We start from the raw sequence: 24,481 nt of genomic DNA, 5'->3' as shown, positions 1-24,481 counted from the left end.
GAGGAAGAGATGTGGTCAAGCAAGAAAAACAACCATTGCATTGCCATCAATATTCCTATTTTAAAAAATAAGAAAAAGACTAAGATAAAGCCTAAAGCATGTGATTTAGGGGGTAAAATATAGACTAGTCTTTAGTACACTCAACACAAATATAAACGCAACATCTAAAGTGTTGGCCCCGTGTTTCATGACCTGAAATAAAATATCCAGAAAATGTTCCATATGCACAAAAATCTTATTTCTCTCAAATGTTTATACAAATTTAGTTTTGTCCTTTTGTCCTTGTTAATGAGAATTTCTCCTTTGCCAAGATATTCCATCCGTCTGACAGGTGTGGCATATCAAGAAGCTGATTAAACAGCATGGTCATTACACAGGTGCATCTTGTGCTGGGGACAATAAAATACATCTCTAAAACGTGCAGTTTTGTTACACATCACAATGCCACAGATGTCTCACGTTTTGAGGGAGCGTGCAAGTGAAATGCTGACTGCAGAAATGCCCACCAGAGCTATTGCCAGAGCATTTAATGTTCAGCCATCTCCAACGTAATTCTGGAGAATTTGGCAGTACATCCAACCGGCCTAATGACCACAGACCACGTGTAACCACGCCAGGCCAGGACCTCCACATCCGGCTTCTACACCTGCAGGATCGTCTGGGACCAGCCGTCCGGATAGCTGATGAAACTGAGTTTACTTCACCGAAGAATTTCTGCACAAACTCTCAGAAACCGTTTCAGGGAAGCTCATCTGCGTGGTCGTCGTCCTCACCAGGGCCTTGACCTCTCTGCAGTTCGGCATCGTAACCAAATTCAGTGGGAAAATGCTCACCTTCAATAGCCACTGGCAAGCTGAAGAAGTGTGCTCTTCACAGATGAATCCCGGTTTCAACTGTACCGGGCAGATGGCAGACAGCATGTTTGGCATCTTGTGGGTGAGCGGTTTGCCGATGTCAGCGTTGTGAACAGAGTGTACCATGGTGGTGAGGTTCTGGTATGGGCAGACATAAGCTCCGGACAATGAACACAATTGCATTTTATGGATGGCAATTTGAATGCACAGAGATTCCGTGATGAAATCCTGAGGCCCATTGTCGTGCCAATCATCCGTCGGATTCACCTCATGTTTCACCATGATAATGCACGGCCCCATGTCGCAAGGATCTGTACACAATTCCTGAAATCTGAAAATGTGCCAGTTCTTCCATGGCCTGCATACTCACCAGACATGTCACCCATTGAGCATGTTTGGAATGCTGTGGTTCGACGTGTATGACAGCAAGTTCCAGTTCCCGTCAATGTCCAACAACTTTGCACAGCCATAAATAGGGGAGTTGGACAACATTATACAGGCCACAATCAACAACCTGATCAATTCTATGCGAAGGATATGTGTCTCCAGCAGATGCATATCTGTATTCCCAGTCGTGAAATCCATAGACTAGGGCCTAATAAATAAATAAATCAATTAAAATTGACTGATTTCCTTATATGAATTGTAACTCAGTAAAATCTTTGAAATTGTTGCATGTTGCATTTTATATTTTTGTTCAGTGTAATTTGATAACTTCCTATACACTATCTTGAATTTGAACCTGGTTAAAAATTCAAGAAACACAGTATACCATAAGATTTTGTATTTACTTACCCTTTGGTAAGGGCTGGATTCAATCCTTAATGCGGAAGTATCGCGAAAGATCCGTGTAAAAATGTAAAGGTCATTTTTGATTGAGCCAACACATGCATCGTTTACCTTGAATGCAGTCTCCACGAATGCGGAACATTGTCTTTACATTTCAATCAAGCTATAACATGGAACTTCCGTGATATGGATTGACTCCAGCCCTTAATTAACCAGGTTAATCCGGTGTCCCTTCCATGGGACGGTTGAGCTAATGTAGGCTAATGCGATTACCATGGTAAAGACATATCTGATATTGGCAGAAAGCTTAAATTCTTGTTAATCGAACTGCGATGTGCAATTTACAGTAGCTATTGCAGTGAAAGAATACCATGCAATTGTCTGAGGAGAGTGCACCATTTTGAAGATGAAAAGATATTAATAAACAAATTAGGCACATTTAGGCAGTCTTGATACATTTTGAACAGAAATACAATGGTTATTTGGATCAGTCTAAACTTTGCACATACACTGATTTCATCTAGTGGCCAAAATCTAAATTGCACCTGGGCTGGAATAATACATTATGGCCTTTCTCTTGCATTTCAGAGAAAAAAATACAAAAGAACGGTTTTGTTTTCTTTGTATTATCTTTTACCAAATCTATTGTGTTATATTCTACTACATTCCTTTCACATCTCCATAACCTTCAAAGTGATTCCTTTCAAATGGTACCAAGAATATGCATATCCTTGCTTCAGGGCATGAGCTACGGGCAGTTAGATTTGGGTATGTCATTTTAGACTAAAATTGAAAAAGGGGGTAATCCTTATTTTTCTAAAAATCTCTGTCTTGAAACATGTGCAATGTGAATGTGTGGAGCCTACTGTACGTATCGAGTAGTTATTCACCACCATGAAGAATAAGCCAAACCCCAAAAGGCAACCAAAAGAAGAAAAAAAAACACCACTTTTGTCAAAGTCAGACAAAACCTCACAGACCTTTAAATGAGCCGTTCAAAATTCTGAAAAGGACGTAACTGTAAGAAAAAATAAGAAAAGAAACAAGAAACAGAAAAGTTATCAGAGCCGCTGTCTGTGTATCTCACAATGGCTCTCGCTGAAGTTTGTGTCTCTTCTGATCTTCTCCCAGCTGGACTTCTGATTTCCACCCCGTCTCCTCTGATCTGCCTGCAGACATCCGACAGCCTTTTGCCAGCCGGTGAGCTGTCAAAGTACCCCTGGAATCAAACGCCCAGCCATCCCATCTCCATGCTCCGGCATGATCAAAGAGGCACAGGTAAGCCAGACATGGAGCCACATACAATTGCCATCTAAAAAGGTGGAACATTTTCATTTTTTAACGTTTATCTTTTGTGTAACTTGACTAGGCTGAGATGACACGGCTCCTGGAGAACAGAGTCAATGCATCGATCAGAATCAAGGACAAGAAGTTGATCAGTTTTGAAGATAAGAGAGATAAGATCTGACTGTCTCTAGGAAACTTTTGGACAAAAAGTTCAACACTGTAGTGAGTTGTCTGAACACTCGGAAGAATTTGAATTTAAGATGGAATTTTCATCACCTTCCGTCTAAAGCTCATGTTTAAGTCATTCATTAAATACATATATATACTGTCAGTCTCATCCATGTCAAGATATGGCTATATGCTTGATATGAAATACAATATACCTACTATTACCTATGTTAAAGTACAGGCAAGAATATATAGACAAAGAGAAATATGGACAGAGAACACACATGCACACACACACAGGCTATTGACCCAGTATTCCTTTCTGATGCCGCTAGTGATCTACTGATCTCCAAGTCTGGCCTCCCTGATGTGTATGGTTATAATGGGGTCTCTGTGGGCCGGTGGCCATGTTTCCCTTCTTCTCCCTGCTCCCTACCAGAGATCACACACTAAATCTTTGAGTCCTGACCTGTCCTGTGGAGATCAAACAGTATCTCTGTGCTCGGCTCGCCGGACCTCCTCTCTCTCTCTCCGACTCTGTCTGTCTGCCAGGGTGCACTGGGTCATCCCTGTCCACACAGAGGTAATACTGAGTGTCAGCTCCTGCTGAGTTCAACCACATACCATACATTCTGTCTACGGACTAAACACAACATAGGAGATATTGTCATCAGGCTTTTATTAAAAATCTCTACTGCAATCAATGGAAAATGCTTTTTATCAACAAAAAAACATCAAATCAAAATCAAATCATCTACATGATTTTAGTATAGATCTTCACTGGAAATACCAGGAATACTAGCAATCTCAACTGGGTTAAAAGACAATGAACACTAACAAAGCAGTTATCATTGAATTGGGTCTGATCAATGTGAATCAAATTAAAGCAGTGGATTATCATCTTCTGAGAAAAGTTATTTGCAGGAAAACACATAACAATGTAGAAACATAGAAACAGAAACATTGTAGAAAGTCAATGGTTCATGAAATATGAACGTGTCTCTTTCTTTAAGCGTTTGATGGAATTCTGGCTGGACAATCAGACCTTGATGATGATACTTGAGTTCTCAGAAAGAAGAGGAGAGAGGTCATGTAAAGACATGCAACAAGTAGTCTGCACTATCCACCTCACCATCACACAAAATAGCTCCTCTGTCCAGTGGGACACCCACTGCCCCTCTCAGAGCTGGACGACCTTTCACCTCTGCTGGGCACTGAGGCAGACACGAGCCTCTGAGTGTCTGCTTCCATCGTCTGCCCATTCCCTCCCTGTGTGTTTGTAATGCGGTGTGTGTGCGTTCGGAGTGTGTGTGTTTGTGTACGGTCCGTGGAGCATCCATAGTCACGGGCCTCTCCTGGCCACTCTTGGCCCCTCAAACAAGGCAGAGGCTTCAGCTTGATTAATCACTTAGTTCATCCTCTCAGACAGAATACTGCAGGGAGAAAGCAGAGTAATGAAGTGCTTCTCTGATGCCTTGATTTTTTGGGGTTCAATATTGCTTGCTCCCTGTGAATAATCTGAAGATGTTTCTTTTTCGTCAAAACAAGTGCCCACCCATGTCTCCCTCTCGTCAGCCCTAACTGGTGTAAATAAACATAATCAATATAGTACATATTTTGAGAGGGAATCGGAGGCTTTTCCCCTCAAATCACTTCTGAATGGCTGTTCGTCTTTCTAATTATATAGATTATACTGTGTGTGTCAGACATGGGCTCAACAGACGCGGAATAGAAGAGTGCTTTGCCTTTGTACCGGATGGAACAGAGTGTCAGAGTTCCACAAAGGTTGGCAATTACGTTCTCCCATGTGCTTCTTTGTTCATGGGAAGAGGAACTGCACTCGACAGACAGACATGGATAGACTGTCTCAAGAAGAATTGAGGATTGAGGAGTCAAGACTTAGTTGAAAGTCAAGTAACTGTGCAGAGCCGGCGAGTCGAGCAGTAACACTCGTGGCTAGACACATATGCCAATCCCCAGACCCCACTGTAAAACTGGGGTTCAATTCCCACATCCACCTTTCCTACTGTTCTCCTACTTGCCTGCCTCCCTCTGTCTCCTACTTGCCTGCCTCCCTCTGTCACCTACTTGCCTGCCTCCCTCTGTCTCCTACTTGCCTGCCTCCCTCTTTCTCTTACTTGCCTGCCTCCCTCTGTCTCCTACTTGCCTGCCTCCCTCTTTCTCCTACTTGCCTGCCTCCCTCTGTCTCCTACTTGCCTGCCTCCCTCTGTCTCCAACTTGCCTAAATTAAGTGCAAAATGAAAAAAGAATATCAAGTAACCGCTGTCAGTAATTCTCTTTCATGATATCAAATTGTCTCAATAAATGAGTTTTAGTATGAATGTAGGTAATGCATCTGACTTTCAGGACTTCAAATAGCCCCGTTTACTGTAAACAATATTCTGTTGAGAATTTTCACAAACATCCCTCATTGAGGAAATAGATGACACATCAAAAACGGAAAATTCACCTGAAGCTCTTACAAAGAATTGCGCTACTTTCGATCAGCGCTCCAAACGGCTCAAACTCCCTCTGTCCTAACAATTGCAACCCTCTTTGAAAAAGATGCTGTGGAGTGAGGGATGTGACACACATTCAACAGTACACGTAGCGTGATGACTTGTCAAAATCTGTGGGTGATTATTTCTGTCCAAGATATGTCCAACCAAGGATTTGACGCAAGAACTTCCCTTTGCACTCCGCTCCAATAGACACAAAAGAGGAAACAGGGTTTTGGTTAAATATCTAGGGCCTTTTCATTTGCCCATCCAGGGCTGATATCTAAATCTGAAGTTTCACTACTAAACTATAAGACTCAATTGACTTCACCTCCAGACTTGCTACCAACTCCAAACACAGGTAGGCTATTCCATATAAGGGCCAGGTTTCTTACTAATAACCAATAATCACAGATTTATCTGAACAGATATTTCTGATTTATAAATTGTAGCTAGCAAAGTTTTGTAGCAGTAGGCCTGTGTGATTTTCATTTGAATTGAATTTCATGATTTTGGATGATGATGGAATTCTGTCCCTGCAGACTTGTCTGTGTTGCTTGAAGTAGAGGAGGTACATCAAACCACAGATCTAGGATACTACCCTTGAGCATAAGGGAGGATGGAGTATCTGATCCTAGACGAGTGGTTGGATACAAATTCGACCTACTCTGGTCCTATCCATCCCAAACTTCTCCTCTAACCACATCCTGCTTAACAGGAGGTATCTTATTCAGCATGGATTGCTCTTTACAAACACAGGAAACATTTAAACTGTTGACACTTTTAAGTGATGGTTCTGATTGGCTATGCCATGTTGGGGAACTAAAATAACCCTATATGCTTTCTTTATTTAACCAGTTAAGAACAAATTCTTATTTACAATGACAGCCTACCGGGGGAAAAGTTCAGGGGCAAAGAACAGATTTTTATCTTGTCATTTAGGGGATTCGATCTAACAACCTTTCAGTTACTGGCCCAATGCTCTAACCACTAGGCTACCTGCTGCCACAATATAAGTTTCATTCTAAGTCTTTATATGCCCTCATTAAAATGGATGCAGCAATGCTGAGGTTTACTGCCATTTGATTTTCTACAAACAAAGAAAAAAAAAGCCTTCTCGTTTTGTGATTGAGAAGTATCAGGAAAGGAAATAAAAATGTGCAATACTGCATAGCTTTGGAAGTTCACTATTAATTCCTCCGTGCGTATTCGTTGTAAACTCAGCAAAAAAAAAGAAACGTGCGTTCCTGGTGTAACTCGGGCAGTTGTTGTTGCCATGCTGTATCTGTCCTGCAGGTGTGATATTCTGATCCTGCAGGTGTTGTTACACGTGGTCTGCCACTGCGAGGATGATCAACTTTCTGTACTGTCTCCCTGTAGCGCTGTCTTAGGCATATCACAGTCAGTATGGACATTGTAATTTATTGCCCTGGCCACATTTGTAGTCCTCATGCCTCCTTGAAGCATGCCTAAGGCACATTCACGCAGATGAGCAGGGACCCTGGTGTCTTTTGGTGTTTTTAAAAGTCAGTAGAAAGGCCTCTTTAGTGTCCTAAGTTTTCATAACTGTGACCTTAATTGCCTACGGTCTGTAAACTGTTAGTGTCTTAACGACCGTTCCACAGGTGCATGTTCATTAATTGTTTATGGTTCATTGAATAAGCATGGGAAACAGTGTTTAAACCCTTTACAATGAAGATATGTGAAGTTATTTGGATTTTTACGAATTGTCTTTGAAAGACAGGGTCCTGAAAAAGGGACACTTCTTTTTTTTTGCCGAGTTTAGATAGTTGTGTCGCTGCAGCCTTGCAGTTGTTTGTGTTTGTTCTTCTGCCCCGAGAACAGCATGTCTCATGTGCTGTGATTGTTTTTTTGTTTCAGTGAACTTCTAGTGTACACAATGACATTGCAAGAAAAGCCTTCCACGCCCCCCTCTTTTGGGGATTTCCTCTTTTGTTTGGTCACCAGATATTATTCTCAATATGTTTAGAAAAATCTCTTGGACTTCTGTAATTTGTCACGATCATTTGATTTTTATCATGTTATATGGGCATCCTGTTTAGACGGGATATGTATTGCTTTGCACCCAATAGTTTGCACACACACTGGTGAGGGATCGAGGGAAACAGTGTGAGTATTTAAAGGGGCACATGAGTCATTACAGAACGTGTCACTATGACTTAGTGAAAACATTTAAAAAAAAAAAAATGTTTAGAGGACAGAGAGGATTGCAGTGCCCACTGCATATGCGTACTGTGCATTATGGGTGGTGTGTCCACAATGTGAAAAGTGTTGGGTGTGCTGTCAGTGTGTTGTAATTTGTGTGGGAGTAGGCTACTGGATGAGTCAAAGTTCTTTCATGATTCATGTTATACCTAGGCTATTATAGGATTTCTTAATATAATTTAACCCAGCTGGATGGAAACATATAATAGTACTTTTGTGACTGGGTGTGGAGATTCAACAATGCATTCCTATAGGATGGCAAGAGAGGGGAACCACTAGGAGCGTAGGAAATAGACTGCCCTCTTGTGGATCATAGGGGAAAGACAACTTGAGCACGAAGTCAAGTTGAGCATCTTGGACCATCACCATCTTGGTGTTCAGTACTTCAGATATAACACAGATCAGATATTATACTAGTGTTAATGACAGTGGACTAAATAACATTGCCTCGTTAAGAAAAGGATGACTTTGGTTTGAGAGGACGCTACTCTTCTATCAAGTGCTATGTCTGGTGATGGGAGAGCCCTTCAGACACTCACTTTGCCGTAGAGGGGAAAAGAGTGGGCACTTCACTGCTCCACAGAGACTAACCTAAAATGCTGGCAGAAGGTTTGAAGCGAGAGAGAGAGAGAGAGAGAAATAGATCAAATAATGTACACATTGTGTTACGAATCCCTTTTGGCCCGACAGTCTAGGGGGGATGGTAATGAGACCCGTAACATAACTCATGCAAATTATTATTGTGACAAAGTAAAAGTGTGCACGAAATAACCACGACAACAGAAATCTACCGTCAAACTCTAGGTTTATTTATAAACACACGGTAATGGGGGGGAGCAGGAAAAGGGGCTGAGCTGGACCCAAGGAAAGAAACAATAAGTATTCAAAAACACCCCTAAGCTAGACTAGCCTACTTTAACAACAGCTAACTAACTAACCAAAAATACAGTGGGTGGTCCGCCCAGTTCTAACTAGTGTATTTAACAAAGTTCACCTACGGGTAGTGTATGCCCATGGGCGACTTGTCTTGGTTTCCCCCTTTTCCCACCAGCAAACAAACAAACACCATAACCCAAAAACAATACTCACAGGTGATGACAAAGTGCTATGGAGGTGCTTAAACAAAAGAGAGGTTAAGACACAAAGCGAGAGTGAAACACAGAGACCTACAGACATGGCATTTACAGAGAGATTGAGCTAGAGATTGCTACAGAGCAAACAAATGATGGGGTTTTTAAACCATGGGGAAGGAACTGTGATAGGGTAGGAAATAGGAGGAGGTGTGTCTTCTGATTGATGATTGATTGTTGACTGATTGGGGAGTGATGGTTTTCACCTGTGAGGGGAGAAGGAGAGAAAAGACACACACACAGGATACACACACACACAGGATAACTGTATCCGTAACACTCCCACCCTTAAAAGAGCAACCCTAGGGGTTGCGACTACAGTATTTCAATGAATACTCACAACAAAGCAACAACCTTGCAAAACATACAGAAATCATTTTCACACACGAGACAAAGCATCTGCCAACACATTATCAGAACCCTTTTTGTGGCGGATCTCCAAATTATAATTTTGTACAATCAGCACCCAACGCATAAGGCGCTGGTTCTGGTTGTACATTCGGTGGAGAAAAACTAAGGGGTTATGGTCAGTATATACAATCACGGGTAGGGCACTGGAACCAATATATACTTCAAAGTATTGCAGAGCCAACAACAAAGCAAGAGCTTCTTGTTCTATTGTCGCATAGTTTGTTTGACATTTATTAAATTTACGTGAAAAATAACAAACGGGATGATCCACTCCACTCTTGTCCTGCTGCAGTAGAACAGCACCAGCACCTCTGGCACTAGCATCTACCTCAAGTTTGAATGGTTGTTCAAAATCTGGAGCAGCAAGTACAGGTGTACTACATAAGAGTGCTTTCGCTGATTCAAAAGCTCTCTTACAATCAGGGGACGTAGCTAGCTCTCATCTGGTGGTAGGTGCAGGGAATGCAGTTATAGCCAAGACCTTGGCATCAACAGGGCGCACCTGTCCATGGCCAACCTCTTTACCGAGATAGGTAACAGTAGCCTTCCCAAACTCGCACTTTGCCAAGTTCAGGGTTAGAGAAGCAGCTGCCAACCGTTCACATACTACCCTTAGCGAGTCAACATGATCTGACCACTCAGACGAATAAATCACTAGGTCATCAAGGTATGCACTACAATTAGGAACGCCAGCTAATACGGAGTTAACCAGTCGTTGGAAAGTGGCTGGTGCATTTCGCATCCCAAAAGCCATGACTGAGTACTGTAGGAAGTTGTCTGGGGTCACAAAGGCAGAAATCTCAGAAGCACGTGAAGTTAACGGAACCTGCCAGTAACCTTTTAAGAGGTCTAACTTAGTTACATACTTAGCAGCACCAATAGTGTCGATACAGTCGTCCAGTCGGGGTAACGGGAACGAATCTGGCATTGTGACAGAATTTACCTTTCGATAATCCGTACATAACCTGGACGTACCATCAGGTTTAGGAACCAAAATGCAAGGAGAACTCCAAGGGCTTGAACTTGGCTTAGCCAGGTCATTCTCCAACAAATATCTCACCTCATCCCTCATTATCTTCCTCTTGGAAGCGTTGACGATATGGGTGTTGCTTGATAGGTGTAGCATTTCCAACATTAATGTCATGTTCCAACACATTTGTGCGAGTAGGAACGTCATTAAAGAGACATGGAAAACTGTGTAGTAGCCTCACAATATCATCGGCCTGTCCATCCGTTAAATGAACCAGACCGGATTGGATAGACAGCAGCATTTCTGAGTTGGGCAATCTAACACACTGCTGCTGAGTATTGCGCAACTCCAAGCCATCAACATCATCAATATGACAGTCCACTATCATAGCAGTAGTAGCAGAGGAGACAGCAGTACCTTCCTCTGTTTTTGAACTCTCTAACTGTGTGATGGGTCGGGTGTGGTAAGCTTTCAACATGTTAATGTGACACACACGAGATTGGCGTTGTCTATCAGGAGTTTGAAGCACATAGTCAGTTTCACTTATTTTCTTTTCAATTAAATAAGGACCCGAGAAACGAGCTGACAGTGAAGATCCTGGAACAGGTAATAACACCAGTACTTGGTCACCTGGCTGTAGTGGACGAGAAACAGCCTCTTTATCATAGTGTCTTTTCATGCTCCTCTGTGAGGAAGACAGAGCTTCCTTTGCGAGAGCACAAGCTTGGTGTAGGCGCTCACGAAAGTGACTAACCTAGTCCAACACATTCTCATCTCTGGTACACAACTCTTGGGACAAGAACTGTTCTTTAAGGACTTTCATTGGTCCTCTCACTGTGTGACCAAACACCAGTTCAGCCGGGCTGAAACCTAGGGACTCCTGCACAGTTTCACGAGCAGCAAACAAAACTAGAGGAACTCCCTCATCCCAATCTTTCTCGGATTCCAAACAATATTTACGTAGCATAGACTTCAGTGTCTGATGCCATCTTTCAAGTGCACCCTGAGACTCTGGGTGATAGGCGCTTGACACACGGTGCGTAATTGACAAGGATTTTAACACCTGCCTGAAGAGCTTGGATAGGAAATTGGTTCCTTGATCGCTTTGTACCACCCTAGGTAACCCGAATGTCGTGAAGAATTTTATTAAGGCTTTACTCACTACCGGGGCTGTAATCCTTCTCAGAGGAATGGCCTCGGGGTATCTTGTAGCCATACACATTATCATTAACAAAAACTGGTTACCCGATTTTGTCTTCGGTAACGGTCCGACACAATCAACCACCACATGCTCGAATGGTTCACTTATGACAGGTATGGGACAAAGAGGAGCGGGAGGAATAACCTGATTTGGTTTTCCTGTTATCTGACATGTGTGGCATGTCCGACAGAACTGAGCCACATCTTGTTTTAAACCCGGCCAAAAGAAATGTCGAAGGATCCGATCATAAGTTTTCGTGATTCCTAAATGACCAGACCACTGGTGATCATGAGCAAGGGATAACACATTTTGTCGAAAGGCTGTAGGAATCACTATTTGGTAAACAGCATTCCAATCTCCATCCGCGTCAACATGGGATTTCCATTTACGCATGAGGAGATTACCATCAATGAAGTAAGCCACGTTCTTCTTCTTCACATCTTCCAATGAGACAACACTAGAAAAACATTTAGCAAGCTTGTTGTCAACCTTTTGGTTAGCAATCAGCTGCTCACGAGTGACTGGTAACTGTATTGCATCAGCAATAAGTTCAACGTTCTTTGATTCTTTCCTGGGCTGTTTGTCAGAGGTGATCAGCTTCTCGGAGGTATCACACAATCCATCTTCTTGATCAACCTCTTTGAACAGTACAGTGTTCGACAAATCTATCTCGTCACCCTCTTGTAGTGCCTGAGCACGAGTGACAGCACAAGCGGGGAACACATGTGGATAACTCTGTGCCAGCTCATTCGAGAGAGAGTGGTCACTTTTATCCAATACTTCCAATACGGGTACTACCTTTCCTCCGGCAATATCGTTACCCATTATAAAGGTCACACCTTTCACTGGCAACATAGGACATACCCCCACTCTGAATATTCCACTGATTAACTCAGAGTGTACTTTCACAAAGTGCAATGGCACTGGGACAAAACCCATTTCAATACCCTGCACTAACACACTGGAACCACAGTATGTATCGTCAGATAAGGGCAACACATCAGACAATATAAATGACTGCGCCGCACCAGTATCTCTAAGGATTTTAACCGGTCGTTGAGACGCTTCGTCATTCGTTAGGGACACAAACCCCTCGAAAATGAATGGTTCATAACTGCGGTCGGGGATTGAGACTTTCAAACTACAGTTACCCTGAGGCACCTGTTTTGTTGCAGACCTCACAACCGTACGAATTAGAGCAACACCTGTTGGTGGCTTGGCACGAAGAGGCATCCCTTGTTTGCGTTTAAGCAGAAAGCAATCATTAATCATATGTCCTACTTTATGACAATAGAAACAAGGACGCTCATTCTTCTGGCGTGCTTGATATACTACTGCTGGCCGACTAGGGCTAAAGGTAGGAAACTCAGTGGCTCTACTCTCAGTTTGAGCCGAAAACACACTCTTGTGCGTCAACACAAACTCGTCTGCCAACACAGACGCTTCTGCCAGGGAGGATACTTTCTGTTCATTTAGGTAAACTACAATGCGTTCGGGTAAGCAATTTTTAAACTCTTCCAACAAGATTAACTCCCGGAGAGAGTTGAAATCAGTTACCTTACTAGCAGCATGCCATTTATCAAACAGATTTCCCTTGTCTCTAGCAAATTCCACATAAGTCTTACTAGAAGACTTTCTATGAGACCTAAATCTCTGTCGGTATGCCTCAGGCACAAGCTCATAGGCACGAAGAACAGTAGCTTTGACCACTTCATAATTCAAACTGTCCTCCAGAGGTAGCGCTGACAAAACCTCTTGGGCTTTACCAGTTAATTTACACTGAAGTAATAGGCACCATACCTCTTCAGGCCATTTCAATGCTACGGCTATACGCTCAAATACACAAAAATAGGAGTCAACCTCTGACTCTCTGAACAAAGGTACTAAGGCAATCTGCCTACTAATGTCAAATGTGTTTGAGGACACAGCAGGTGAGGACGGCTCACAAACAGGCACAGTAGGACGGGAGGCTAGCCTCGCTGTCTCTGCCTCCAGTTCCATCTGGCGCATTTTGAACTCCAACTGCCTTTGTTCTCTGTCTGCCTCAATTTTACACATCTCCAAATGTCGTTGTTCTCGTTCTTTTTCTGCCTCTATTTTACACATCTCCAACTGGAGAGTCTCTCGCCTAATTTGGGCTCTCTCTTCCACCTCCAGTTGGAACTGTGCTAAACGGACATCCCTCCTGGCATCACCATTTGACAGTGGGGAGAGTGGATCAAAACGGGACAATGTGGCTGGTGTTTTAGCCTCTCCCTCATTATCAGACACCAATGGGCTCACAGGAGCAGCAACATCCCCTACAGGGGTAGTAGGCTCAGGCAGCGGTAACACAAGCACCTGCTCTTCCAACAATACATTTAATACTAGTTGTTTAACCTCCGCCTTAACTAAACTCTGCGGAATCGATACTGAATAATGGTCAGCCAAGGTCATTAAATCAACTCTACGACATTTGTCAAAAACCTCCCACGAAGGGTTATCCAAAAAGGATCTCAAATCAAAAGTAGTCATGTTACACTACTTCACAAGTGCCAAAGAAAATAGCAAACTCTAATGCTACTTCAGCTATGACGCTCCACACTGAACTATACCACTACAACAATCTACATGAGCGGCATGGGTGTCAGTTATGACATATCCCGGACGAGCCCCCACTTATGTTACGAATCCCTTTTGGCCCGACAGTCTAGGGGGGATGGTAATGAGACCCGTAACATAACTCATGCAAATTATTATTGTGACAAAGTAAAAGTGTGCACGAAATAACCACGACAACAGAAATCTACCGTCAAACTCTAGGTTTATTTATAAACACACGGTAATGGGGGGGAGCAGGAAAAGGGGCTGAGCTGGACCCAAGGAAAGAAACAATAAGTATTCAAAAACACCCCTAAGCTAGACTAGCCTACTTTAACAACAGCTAACTAACTAACCAAAAATACAGTGGGTGGTCCGCCCAGTTCTAACTAGTGTATTTAACAAAGTTCACCTACGGGTAGTGTATGCCCATGGGCGACTTGTCTTGGTTTCCCCCTTTTCCCACCAGCAAACAAACAAACACCATAACCCAAAAACAATACTCACAGGTGATGACAAAGTGCTATGGAGGTGCTTAAACAAAAGAGAGGTTAAGACACAAAGCGAGAGTGAAACACAGAGACCTACAGACATGGCATTTACAGAGAGATTGAGCTAGAGATTGCTACAGAGCAAACAAATGATGTGGTTTTTAAACCATGGGGAAGGAACTGTGATAGGGTAGGAAATAGGAGGAGGTGTGTCTTCTGATTGATGATTGATTGTTGACTGATTGGGGAGTGATGGTTTTCACCTGTGAGGGGAGAAGGAGAGAAAAGACACACACACAGGATAACTGTATCCGTAACACATTGTATCATTGTACAGTCTAACAGTTCACTTCCAAGTGGAGACCATGCTAACCTTACCCCAGTGGGGGGTCTCATTGAGTTCAGTGAATGTATATGTTGCTGCCCAGACCTGACCAACCAGAGATGACACAGAGGATGGAGACGAGGAATCTATCTCCCCCCTCTGAGACCACTCCACTGTCTCTTATGCTGGGGCGCGTTTGTCTTTGAAGTAATGAAAGTGATCAGATTGACTTGTGAGGCATTTATTCTGACAGACACAAGTGCATTTTCTCTCTCATGGGTAAGGTAATGCTGTAATCGCTAGGCAGACATGTCTGTCTGTCTGCCTGTCTGATAACTGAACACAGGTGGCACAAATTTGTGATGAGATGTTCCTGCCAGTAATGTATTTAACCGTGTCAAGTTCAATCAACAAGTGTGACATCTTGATGAAGGACACGAGCTGTCTGCTACCTCAAAACAAATAGCCTGTGTGTCAACATGCCTTTCTCAAACAACAAGCCCAAAGAGTGATCAGATTGTCAGGCAGCGTCTTGAAACACAAAACGGACCGGTAGGCCTAATCTAGGCCTAGTCATTTCATAACTATGACCAATAATCTGAGTTCATTTGCACACATAACACACAGGGTGATTGTAGAGTGGCAGAGTGCTTACTGTTGGGCTGTACAGAACAGAATAGCAGTGCTGTGCTTGGAATGGGGCCTGCATCTCTCCAGTGTCCGTAGCCTCATCATTATCCCAGCTCAGTGAATCACATCCTAAGGAGAGAAAGCAGTCTCTCATGGCTGCCTGGTTCACAGCTCCATGGGAGGTGTGGAGGGACAATGATGGAGAATTAGCGGTGAAAAGAGCAAATAAATAGGTGCTTACTACTTGAAAGCTCTGCCACAAAGCCCCAGCAGCCCACTGAAGACAAGAGAGGGAAGAGAGAAGAAACATGTTTTTTTTTCTTCTCTTCATGTCTTGCCTGATGAAAATAAAAGGTTGAGGCTCAAAGGAAGACATAGAGGCAGTGGGGGATAGGAGGTGACGCGAGAGCAGAGAGCCTCACAGAGCGCTGGTGTCTATGGGAAGGGTTTTAATGAGGTGGAGGGTGGAGGAGTGGGTGAAAGGGGGTATTAGGGAGAAGGGGGGGGGGGGGGGGTTTGCTCGTCAGACTGTGACACAGACACTCAGAACATAACATCCTCCTGAGGAAACGATGCACTGACTACCTCTCTCTGGGGCTGAGAAGGACGTGTGTGTGTGTGTGTGTGTGTGTGTTTGCTTGCGCTATCCTTGTGGGGAGCAGAAGTCCTCACAAGGATAGTAAAACAAGGAAAATGTGGCCTGTCCCCACAAGGAAAAAGGCTATTTTAGGCTTAGGGGTTAGGTTTAGGCTTCCAATTAGTGTTGGAGGTTAGGTTTAGGGTTCCAATTAGTGTTGGTTTAGGGTTACAATTAGTGTTAGGGGTTAGGTTTAGAGTTCGAGTTAAGGTTAGGGGTTAGGTTTAGAGTTATGGTTATGTTTAGGGGTTTAGGGTTAAGATTATGTTAAGGGTTATGTTTAGAGTTAGAGAAAATAGGATTTTGAATGGGAATCAATTGTTTGGTCAACCACAAGGATAGTCAAACAAACATTTGTGTGTGTGTGAGTTCGGCAGAGGAGTGGCAGAGGGACAATGATGACAGCTGTCTGTTTTAAAAGGAGCAAGACAGAATAACATTTGCATGTTGCCCTCGAAAGACCCCGACTAAATAGCCTGGAGGCCTGTTGAATCAGGAAGATGTAACTGGGATCTGATTGACCCACTGACGGGGAATTACATTACATTTACATTTACGTGATCATACCATGCTGGGAAAAAACAAGTTGCAGGAGAGAACACAATACAAGGGGATTCAAAGCTTTTAAGCCTCCTGACATGTCATCTTGTGACGCAATCATTTTCAAACTTGATTTTGTGTGTGACAAAACTGCACATTTTAGAGTGGTCTTTTATTCTCCCCAGCACAAGATACACCTGTGTAATGATCATGCTGTTTAATCAGTTTGTTGACATGCCACACCTGTCAGGTGGATGGGTTATCTTGGCAAAGGAGAAATACTCAATAACAGGGATGTAAACACATTAGTGCAGAACAGTTGAGAGAAATAAGCCTTTTGTGTGTATGGAACATTTCTGGGATCTTTTATTTTAGCTCATGAAACATTGGACCAACACTGTGCATGTTGCTTTTATATTTGTGTTCAGTATACATGCTGATATAAATCATTTTAGTGGGCATACGTATATAGTCACATCCGTATTTTTCAATTCAACACTATCCACCCCTAACATAGGTGTCAACTGTTTAGCCGAGTATAGAAAAAGGCAGTCACTGCTAAATGACTTTAGGGCCATTTGACCTCTAAATAAGACTAAGTAGTGTAATGGGTGCAACTGGCAACAAAAGCCTGGTTTAGTGACATTACCTTGCCCACAAGTGCCCATTAGTATATTACCACTGGCAAAATGGACTCCTTGTCTGAGAGGGCAGAATGTCCTCTACCCAATAGAGGGACCTACACACAAACAATTGCTGACACAGACCCAAGTCAAGTGCAGACAAGGCCAATTGTTCAAGATGGGCAGGCTAAAACAGGCATCACCCGTGGAATGCAGACATGTGGACAACATATATTTTCCCCGTCACCCAACTTCATCCAACACATTTGTCCTTTGTCTGAGATAGAATGGGCAATTATCTAGCACCAGTGTTCTGCAATGCTGGCGGCAGAAAAAAGAAGGGGCAATTACATAGTGTTTGCGTTATGCGCAGAGAGAGGAATAGGGAGAGAGAGGTTAGGGAGGGGAGAGAGGGGGAGAGAAAGAGAAGGGGAGAGAGGGAGAGAGAGGCAGCCAGAACCTCGCTAATTACCTCTCCGTGTGAAGGGATGAAGAGGAGAAGGGCCATTGCTTAGGGCCAACACACTTCTCCTTCCCTTCCACCTCACTTCCACCTCTCCTTACCTCCCTATTAGAGGCCCCTTCCCTTCTAGTCTCTGCTCTGTTTATTTCTCAAAGCGGTCTCTCCACTAACTGATCTCTAACGGAGAACACATGGGGATGACACACAGACATTCAGACAGGCATGGGCCAGGGCAGCCGATGCTGGCTGAGGGGTCCTCATTTGTGCCACAGGTGATTCACACCGTGGGCAGAAGTTGCCCGTCTCCATATCTGCACAAAAGCACAAGGAGGATGAAAAGTGTCAACTTGTACCAGTGGTTGCGGACAATTCTTTGACGCATGTGTAAAATAGACTACTGAGAAAGGCCCCGAATTGACTTATTGAGGTACAATCTCTCTGTGGGACTATACAACATAAAGTAAACCATGGCATTGAATTGTGTTCCACTGTTTAAGGACAGGCCACACTGTGCTGAAGCATGATTTGGATGGATTCACCCCAATATGTCACTTTAGGTCATTTACATTGGTTTATTGGCAGACTTGTTTTCCCAATTTAATTGCCCAGCTTGATTTGGTTTATGTATCAACTGAATGCAGTATGCCGCGGTAATTTCAATGGTTTATACAGAACATGATGCTCCCTATTACTACAGTGACACTCATTATCTCCTACTAGAAGAGACAAGGACATTACCCAGCATACATGACCCCATTGGTCCCATGTGGGTATTTGGTGGGCAAGGTGGGCAGGGGCTAGCCCACACAAAGCCCACACCTGCACAAAACAGGCTAGCCTACCAGCCCAACACAGGACAGCCCACACCAGCCCAATACGGGCTAGCCTACACCAGCCCAACACAGTCTAGCCTACACCAGCCCAACATACAGTAGGCCAGCCCACACCAAGCCCAGCTACTTTATATAATGTAGAGGCATGGGCTAATCATAATATTTGGGGGCGTGGTTTACAAATAGCCCAATTAAAGTTGTTAAGTAAAAAAATAACAAAAGATACAAATTGTTGACACTATTCAAACCAATGATGGTTTGGAAAATTAAAGACAATTATCTCAGAATCATCTTGTTTCAGATAGGACCGTAGCTCTAGGTTTACAAGTTATTTTTGTGCAACCATTACTGAGAATGACATTCCAGTAAAACTTTTGTGTTGTGCTATGTCAATATTGTACAATGTGAATGATGAAGTCTGTGAAAGGACTATGGTAAGTGCATGTGACAAACATTTCTCTGGTTTAAATATATGTTTCAGGACCCTGTCTTTCAAAGATCATTTGTAAAAATCCAATTAACTTCACAGCTCTTCATTGTGAAGGGTTTAAACATTGTTTTCCATGCTTGTTCAATGAACCATAAACAATTAATGAACATGCACCTGTGGAACGGTCATTAAGACACTAACAGCTTAGGCAATTAAGGTCACAGTTATGAAAACCTAGGACACTAAAGAAGCCTTTCTACTGACTCTGAAAAACACCAAAAGAAAGATGCCCAGGGTCCCTGCTCATCTGCATGAACGTGCCTTAGACACATTATTCCATTTCTGTTAGTCACATGTCTGTGGAACTTGTTCAGTTTATGTCTCAGTTGTTTAATCTTGTGTTCATACAAATATTTACACATGTTAAGTTTGCTGAAAATAAACGCAGTTGACAGTGAGAGGACATTTCTTTTTTTGCTGAGTTTATATATATATATCTGACAGCAACAACTTTATTGTTCAGATACAATGTAAAGGGCAGCCAATCCAAAAGGGTGGGCTTTATTTCTAGCTGCCCTTGAGGCCAACGAGCAAAGGTGGATCGGCCTAATGTGGGCAGCCTTTGTGAGGCCAATATTTTAGTCTCGCATTGCACCCACATCATGCCAATGTTTGCTGGGTACTTTTTTTATAACCCTTATTTGACCAGGTAAGGTGACTGAGAAGACATTTAAAGCAACAACCTGGGGAACAGTTACAGGAATGAGCCATCTGGAAGCTAGGGATGATTTGGAGGCCATCTTGGGAATTGAGCCAGGAAACTGGGGTTAACACCCCTACTCTTACAATAAGTGCCATGCAATCTTCAGGGTACCACAGAGAGTCAGGACACTCATTTAATATCCAATCTGAAAGACAGCACCCTAAATCACTTGGAATATTATTTTAGAATGAGTGGCTCCAACTGGCCCGCCAACACCACTTCCAGAGGTATCTGGTCTCCCATCCAGAGACTGACCATGACCAGGACCAACCCTGCTTAGCTTCAGAAACATACATGTTCAGGCAGCAGCATACCAACCTGCTTGCCGCTGAAGCTAAGCAGGGAAGGTCCTGGTCAGTTCCTAGATGGGAGACCAGATGTTGCTGGAAGTGGTGTTGGCGGACCAGTAGGAGGCACTCATATATATGCAACACATATATATGAGGGCCAATTCCAAGAATAAACTGTTCAACAGGCTGCTGTCATCAGGCAAAAGTTTTCAGAGGAAGTTCCTTTGCAAAATCCTTTAATTTTAATAGGAATCTCATGTGGTTAGAATTAGTGGGCACCTACAGTATCATAGTATGTTTTATGACGGGTTATTGTGGGGAGTCGTAACATTACTGTCTATGACAGCCATCTTAATGATCAGTCAGTCAGACAATAGATTGTTAGCTCAACGAGCCAAACATTACATTGGCTTAAAACTTTTTAGGGCTGCAATCCCGATCGATATGACAACAGCCAGTGAAAGTGGGGGGCACCAAATTCAAAACAACAGAAATCTCATAATTACAATTCCTCAAAAATATATGTATCTATTACAGTTTTAAATGTAATCTTGTGTCCGATTTCAAATAGGCTTTACAGCGAAAACACCACAAATGATAATGTTAGGTCACCACCAACTCACAGAAAAACTCTGCCATTTTTCCAGCCAAAGAGAGGAGTCACAAAAAGCACAAATAGAGATAAAATTAATCACTAACCTTTGATGATCGTCATCAGATGACACTCGTGGGACTTCATGTTACACAGTACATATGTGTTTTGTTTGATAAAGTTCATATTTATATAAAAGAATCTCAGTGTTACGTTCAGTAGTTCCAAAACATCTGGTGATATTGCAGAGAGCCACATCATTTTACAGAATTACTCATTATAAATGTTGATAAATACAATTGTTAGACATGGAAATATAGATATACCTCCTTAATGCAACCGCTGTGTCAGATTTCCCAAAAACTTTACGTAAAAAGCAAACCATGCAATAATCTGACTCTGCCATGGAGTCAACAGAAATCAGAAATCACATTATAAATATTCCCTTACCTTTGATGATCTTCATCAGAATGCACTCCCAGGAATCCTAGTTCCACAATAAATGTTTGATTTGTTCGATAATGTCCATTATTTATGTCCAAGTAGCTACTTTTGTTAACGCATTTCGTACACAAATCCAAACGCTTGTGCAGGTCCAGCCGAACGTCGGACGAAAACTTCAAAAAGTTATATTACAGGTCGAAGAAACTTGTCAAACTATGTATAGAATCAATCTTTAGGATGTTATCATAAATCTTCAATAAAGTTTCAACCGGAGAATTCCTATGTCTGTAGAGAAGCCATGGAACGCAGGTCGCTATCATGTGAAATGTGCGTGACTGGGACCTGGCTCTCTGCCAGACCACTGACTCAAAGAGCTCCCATCCTGCTCCACAACACAGTAGAAGCCTCATTCAAGTTTCTAAAGATGGTTGACATCTAGTGGAAGCCCTAGGAAGTGCAACTTTATCCATATCCCACTGTGTATTCAATAGGGTCTGGGTTGAAAATCAACCAACCTCAGATTTACCACTTCCTGTTTGGATTTCTTCCTAGGTTTTTGCCTGCCATATGAGTTCTGTTATACTCACAGACATCATTCAAACAGTTTTAGAAACCTCAGAGTGTTTTCTATCCAATACTACTAATAATATGCATATATTAGCAACTGGGACTGAGGAGCAGGCCATTTACTCTGGGCACCTCTGGGCACCTTTCATCCAAGCTACTCAATACTGCCCCTGCAGCCATAAGACGTTTTAATGACTGTAAAGGCCATTGTCTGTCCTGTTTCTCTTTGACCCAGACAAGACCATCCGTGGAGAGGAGAGCCATGTTCGATTCTCAGACTGACCTGCCTGTGATGCAGCTGCTGAGGGGTCAACTAAGGGGACAGCCTGGGGGGGTGACGCAGGAATACTTGGGCCCCCCAGGACCACACCGCCATCCCCATACGTGGCCCCAGCAGCACCGGCCCTACCCCTACCCTCCTCACCCTGCCTGTCCAACCCGGCCTGCCCACCCTCCATACCCATACCCGGAGGACTACTACACAGAGAGGCAGCCTCCAGCCTGGTATCAACCACACAACACATTGAAGGTATGGACAACCTTCTTGTTTAATTTCTCACATGGGAGATAAACAAATATTTCCTTATGTGCAGCCTATGTGATTGATAGACAAATCTACTGTACATTGTAAAGCAGTGGTCCACCAAATCAACCAACCTTTTCTGAGTCAAGATCACTTTCTCAAGTCAAAAACGTAAGCCTGTGCAGCATTAACTAATTAAAAACAGTTCTGTAGCAATGAGGTTTGTGCAGTAGGCTATAGGCCCATGGCATTATCACTGTATACTGGCTTTGGTTCAATTGCCCTGCCAATGCATTGGACATTTTTTTACAATCATATTTCAAAATTTGAGGTAGGCTATATGATCACACCGGTAATAGATTGATCAGTTGTTGTATTACTTCTGAGGCACAGCTGAGTGAGCATACATTTAAATAATTAGCTTTACATTTGTGTTTTACTGTGCTGATGGTGCCTGCATGTGATGGTCAGTCTAAGCAGAGGGAGAGAGCAGCAGACCGACACTCGAATTGCGAAATAAATGTACACGTTAATGTTATTCAATCATTGCACCCACACTGCTCGCGGGCGTCTGCGTAGCAAGGCACTGAAATAGAACTTGGTTCAAATGTTTTTTCATTCAACCTTTATTTAACTAGGCAAGCCAGTTAAGAACAAAATCTTATTTACAATGACAGAATACACCAGCCAAACCCAGACAACTGTGCACTGCCCTGTGGGACTCCCAATCACAGCCTGTTGTGATAGAGCCTGGATTTGAACCAGGGTGTCTGCGGTGACACCTCTAGCACTGAGATGCAGTGCCTTCGACCGCTGCGCCTCTCGGGAGGCCACTTGGGAGCCCACTTGGGAATCCTATTTGTGACACTAGACAAGTCCCTCCTTTCCCATCTCCTCATTGGTTTTTAGGTGCATATACCCACGTGCTATCTCCTCATTGGTTTTTAGGTGCATATACCCACGCGCCATCTCCTCGTTGGTTTTTAGGAACATATACCCATGTGGGTGATTGAAAGATTAACTGAGGTCCACATGCCAGTTCAGTTGGTGGTGGTAATGCACCTTAAAGTTGGTTGCCAACAGCCATATAAAGTCCAAAGAAAAAGAAGCCTGAAGGAGAAGAGATTGCTAGAAACGAACACAGTTGACCCTTTTATCTGTGAATTAATTGTCGGAGTAGAGGACTTGTGGATTTCAGGGAAAAGAACAACCCAATGTTTACATCCCAGGACAAATGAGTTAGCAACAGCACGCTAGCTAGCTAAATTGCCATAAATGTTTAATGCTTTTCAACTTTTCCCCAAATGAATATTGTTGGTTCAGAGTTCGCTTTGATATTTCAATGTGCTTGTACCGATCATGGGCGCAGCATGTGATGGTCCATCTCTCAACGTTCCTCCACTCGCCCTTTCTTTCATTGACACTGACCAAAAAGGGACACCAAAAAATAGCCAAGCCGCTAATAATAACAACGCAAGTCTACCGATACACTTTCCTACTCGTTCATCACAGTGCTTGTTGTGGCATATAAAAGTGTTGAAAAAAAGTGTTGACAGTGCCGAGCAAGAACTTGAACACGAACTCCCTCATAAAAACAAAAGCTCTTTGCTGTATTCGTTGACAGTCTCTCTCTAGTCATGGTTTTAAACATTTAGAAATCTCACAGTATCAACTTTGCTGTAGATTTGATTTATGCCTGCTACTGTTGCTGCCAACATGGTACCTTCGGACACATGAAGTGGTTCAAAATGGGAACACTTCTCCTACCCGGCGCGCAGGGCAGCTGAATCGAGTGCACCTACCGCCAACAGCAAAACGAATTCAAAATCAAGAAAGTACATTTTTCGTTGTTTTTTTTCCCCAGAATGTTTGGTGATCGAATAGGAATGCCTTGGAGATCGACCAGTTGTGATCTGTTGTAAAGTTTGGGTGTTTTTAATTTTAAACTGTATTTAACCTTTATTTAACTGTATCAACGAAGGCACACCAATTCATAAATCAACAAGGTGAATGATGCTCATTGTTGATCCTGTCACATTCTGGAGCTCATATGGCTGTGTATAGTAGGCAATTGAGGTGAGGCACCTATCTCTGTTCAAGGGCAGTGTTGTTACTGTCCCTGGCCCGGTGGTGGTGGTGGAATCTGTATTTTGATTAGATTAGACACACCATATCAAACAAACCTTTGAGAGGAAAGCAATGGATGAGTGTGTTGT

General features: G+C 43.0%; 1 protein-coding gene across 3 annotated transcripts in view; it reads left to right on the top strand.

Annotated features, from left to right (window-relative positions):
- The first annotated feature begins 5,892 nt into the window (after window positions 1-5,892).
- LOC115106927 (transcription factor EC) overlaps window positions 5,893-24,481 on the top strand; it is a 55,524-nt gene continuing 36,935 nt past the window's right edge. Inside the window, exons 1-2 of one of the 3 annotated variants that reach the window (XM_065008153.1) lie at window positions 5,893-5,957; window positions 21,978-22,271. In XM_065008153.1, the coding sequence (XP_064864225.1) occupies window positions 22,005-22,271 (267 nt within the window). In that variant the 5' untranslated portion in view covers window positions 5,893-5,957; window positions 21,978-22,004. The remainder of the gene's footprint in view (window positions 5,958-21,977; window positions 22,272-24,481) is intronic. The other 2 variants (XM_065008152.1, XM_065008154.1) reach the window with 2 other exon arrangements.

This window comes from Oncorhynchus nerka, linkage group LG23 (assembly GCF_034236695.1).
Source record: "Oncorhynchus nerka isolate Pitt River linkage group LG23, Oner_Uvic_2.0, whole genome shotgun sequence".
Taxonomy (NCBI): Eukaryota; Metazoa; Chordata; class Actinopteri; order Salmoniformes; family Salmonidae; genus Oncorhynchus; species Oncorhynchus nerka.
Note: the sequence above shows the minus strand (reverse complement) of the source record. Positions and strands in the feature narration are given on the sequence as shown.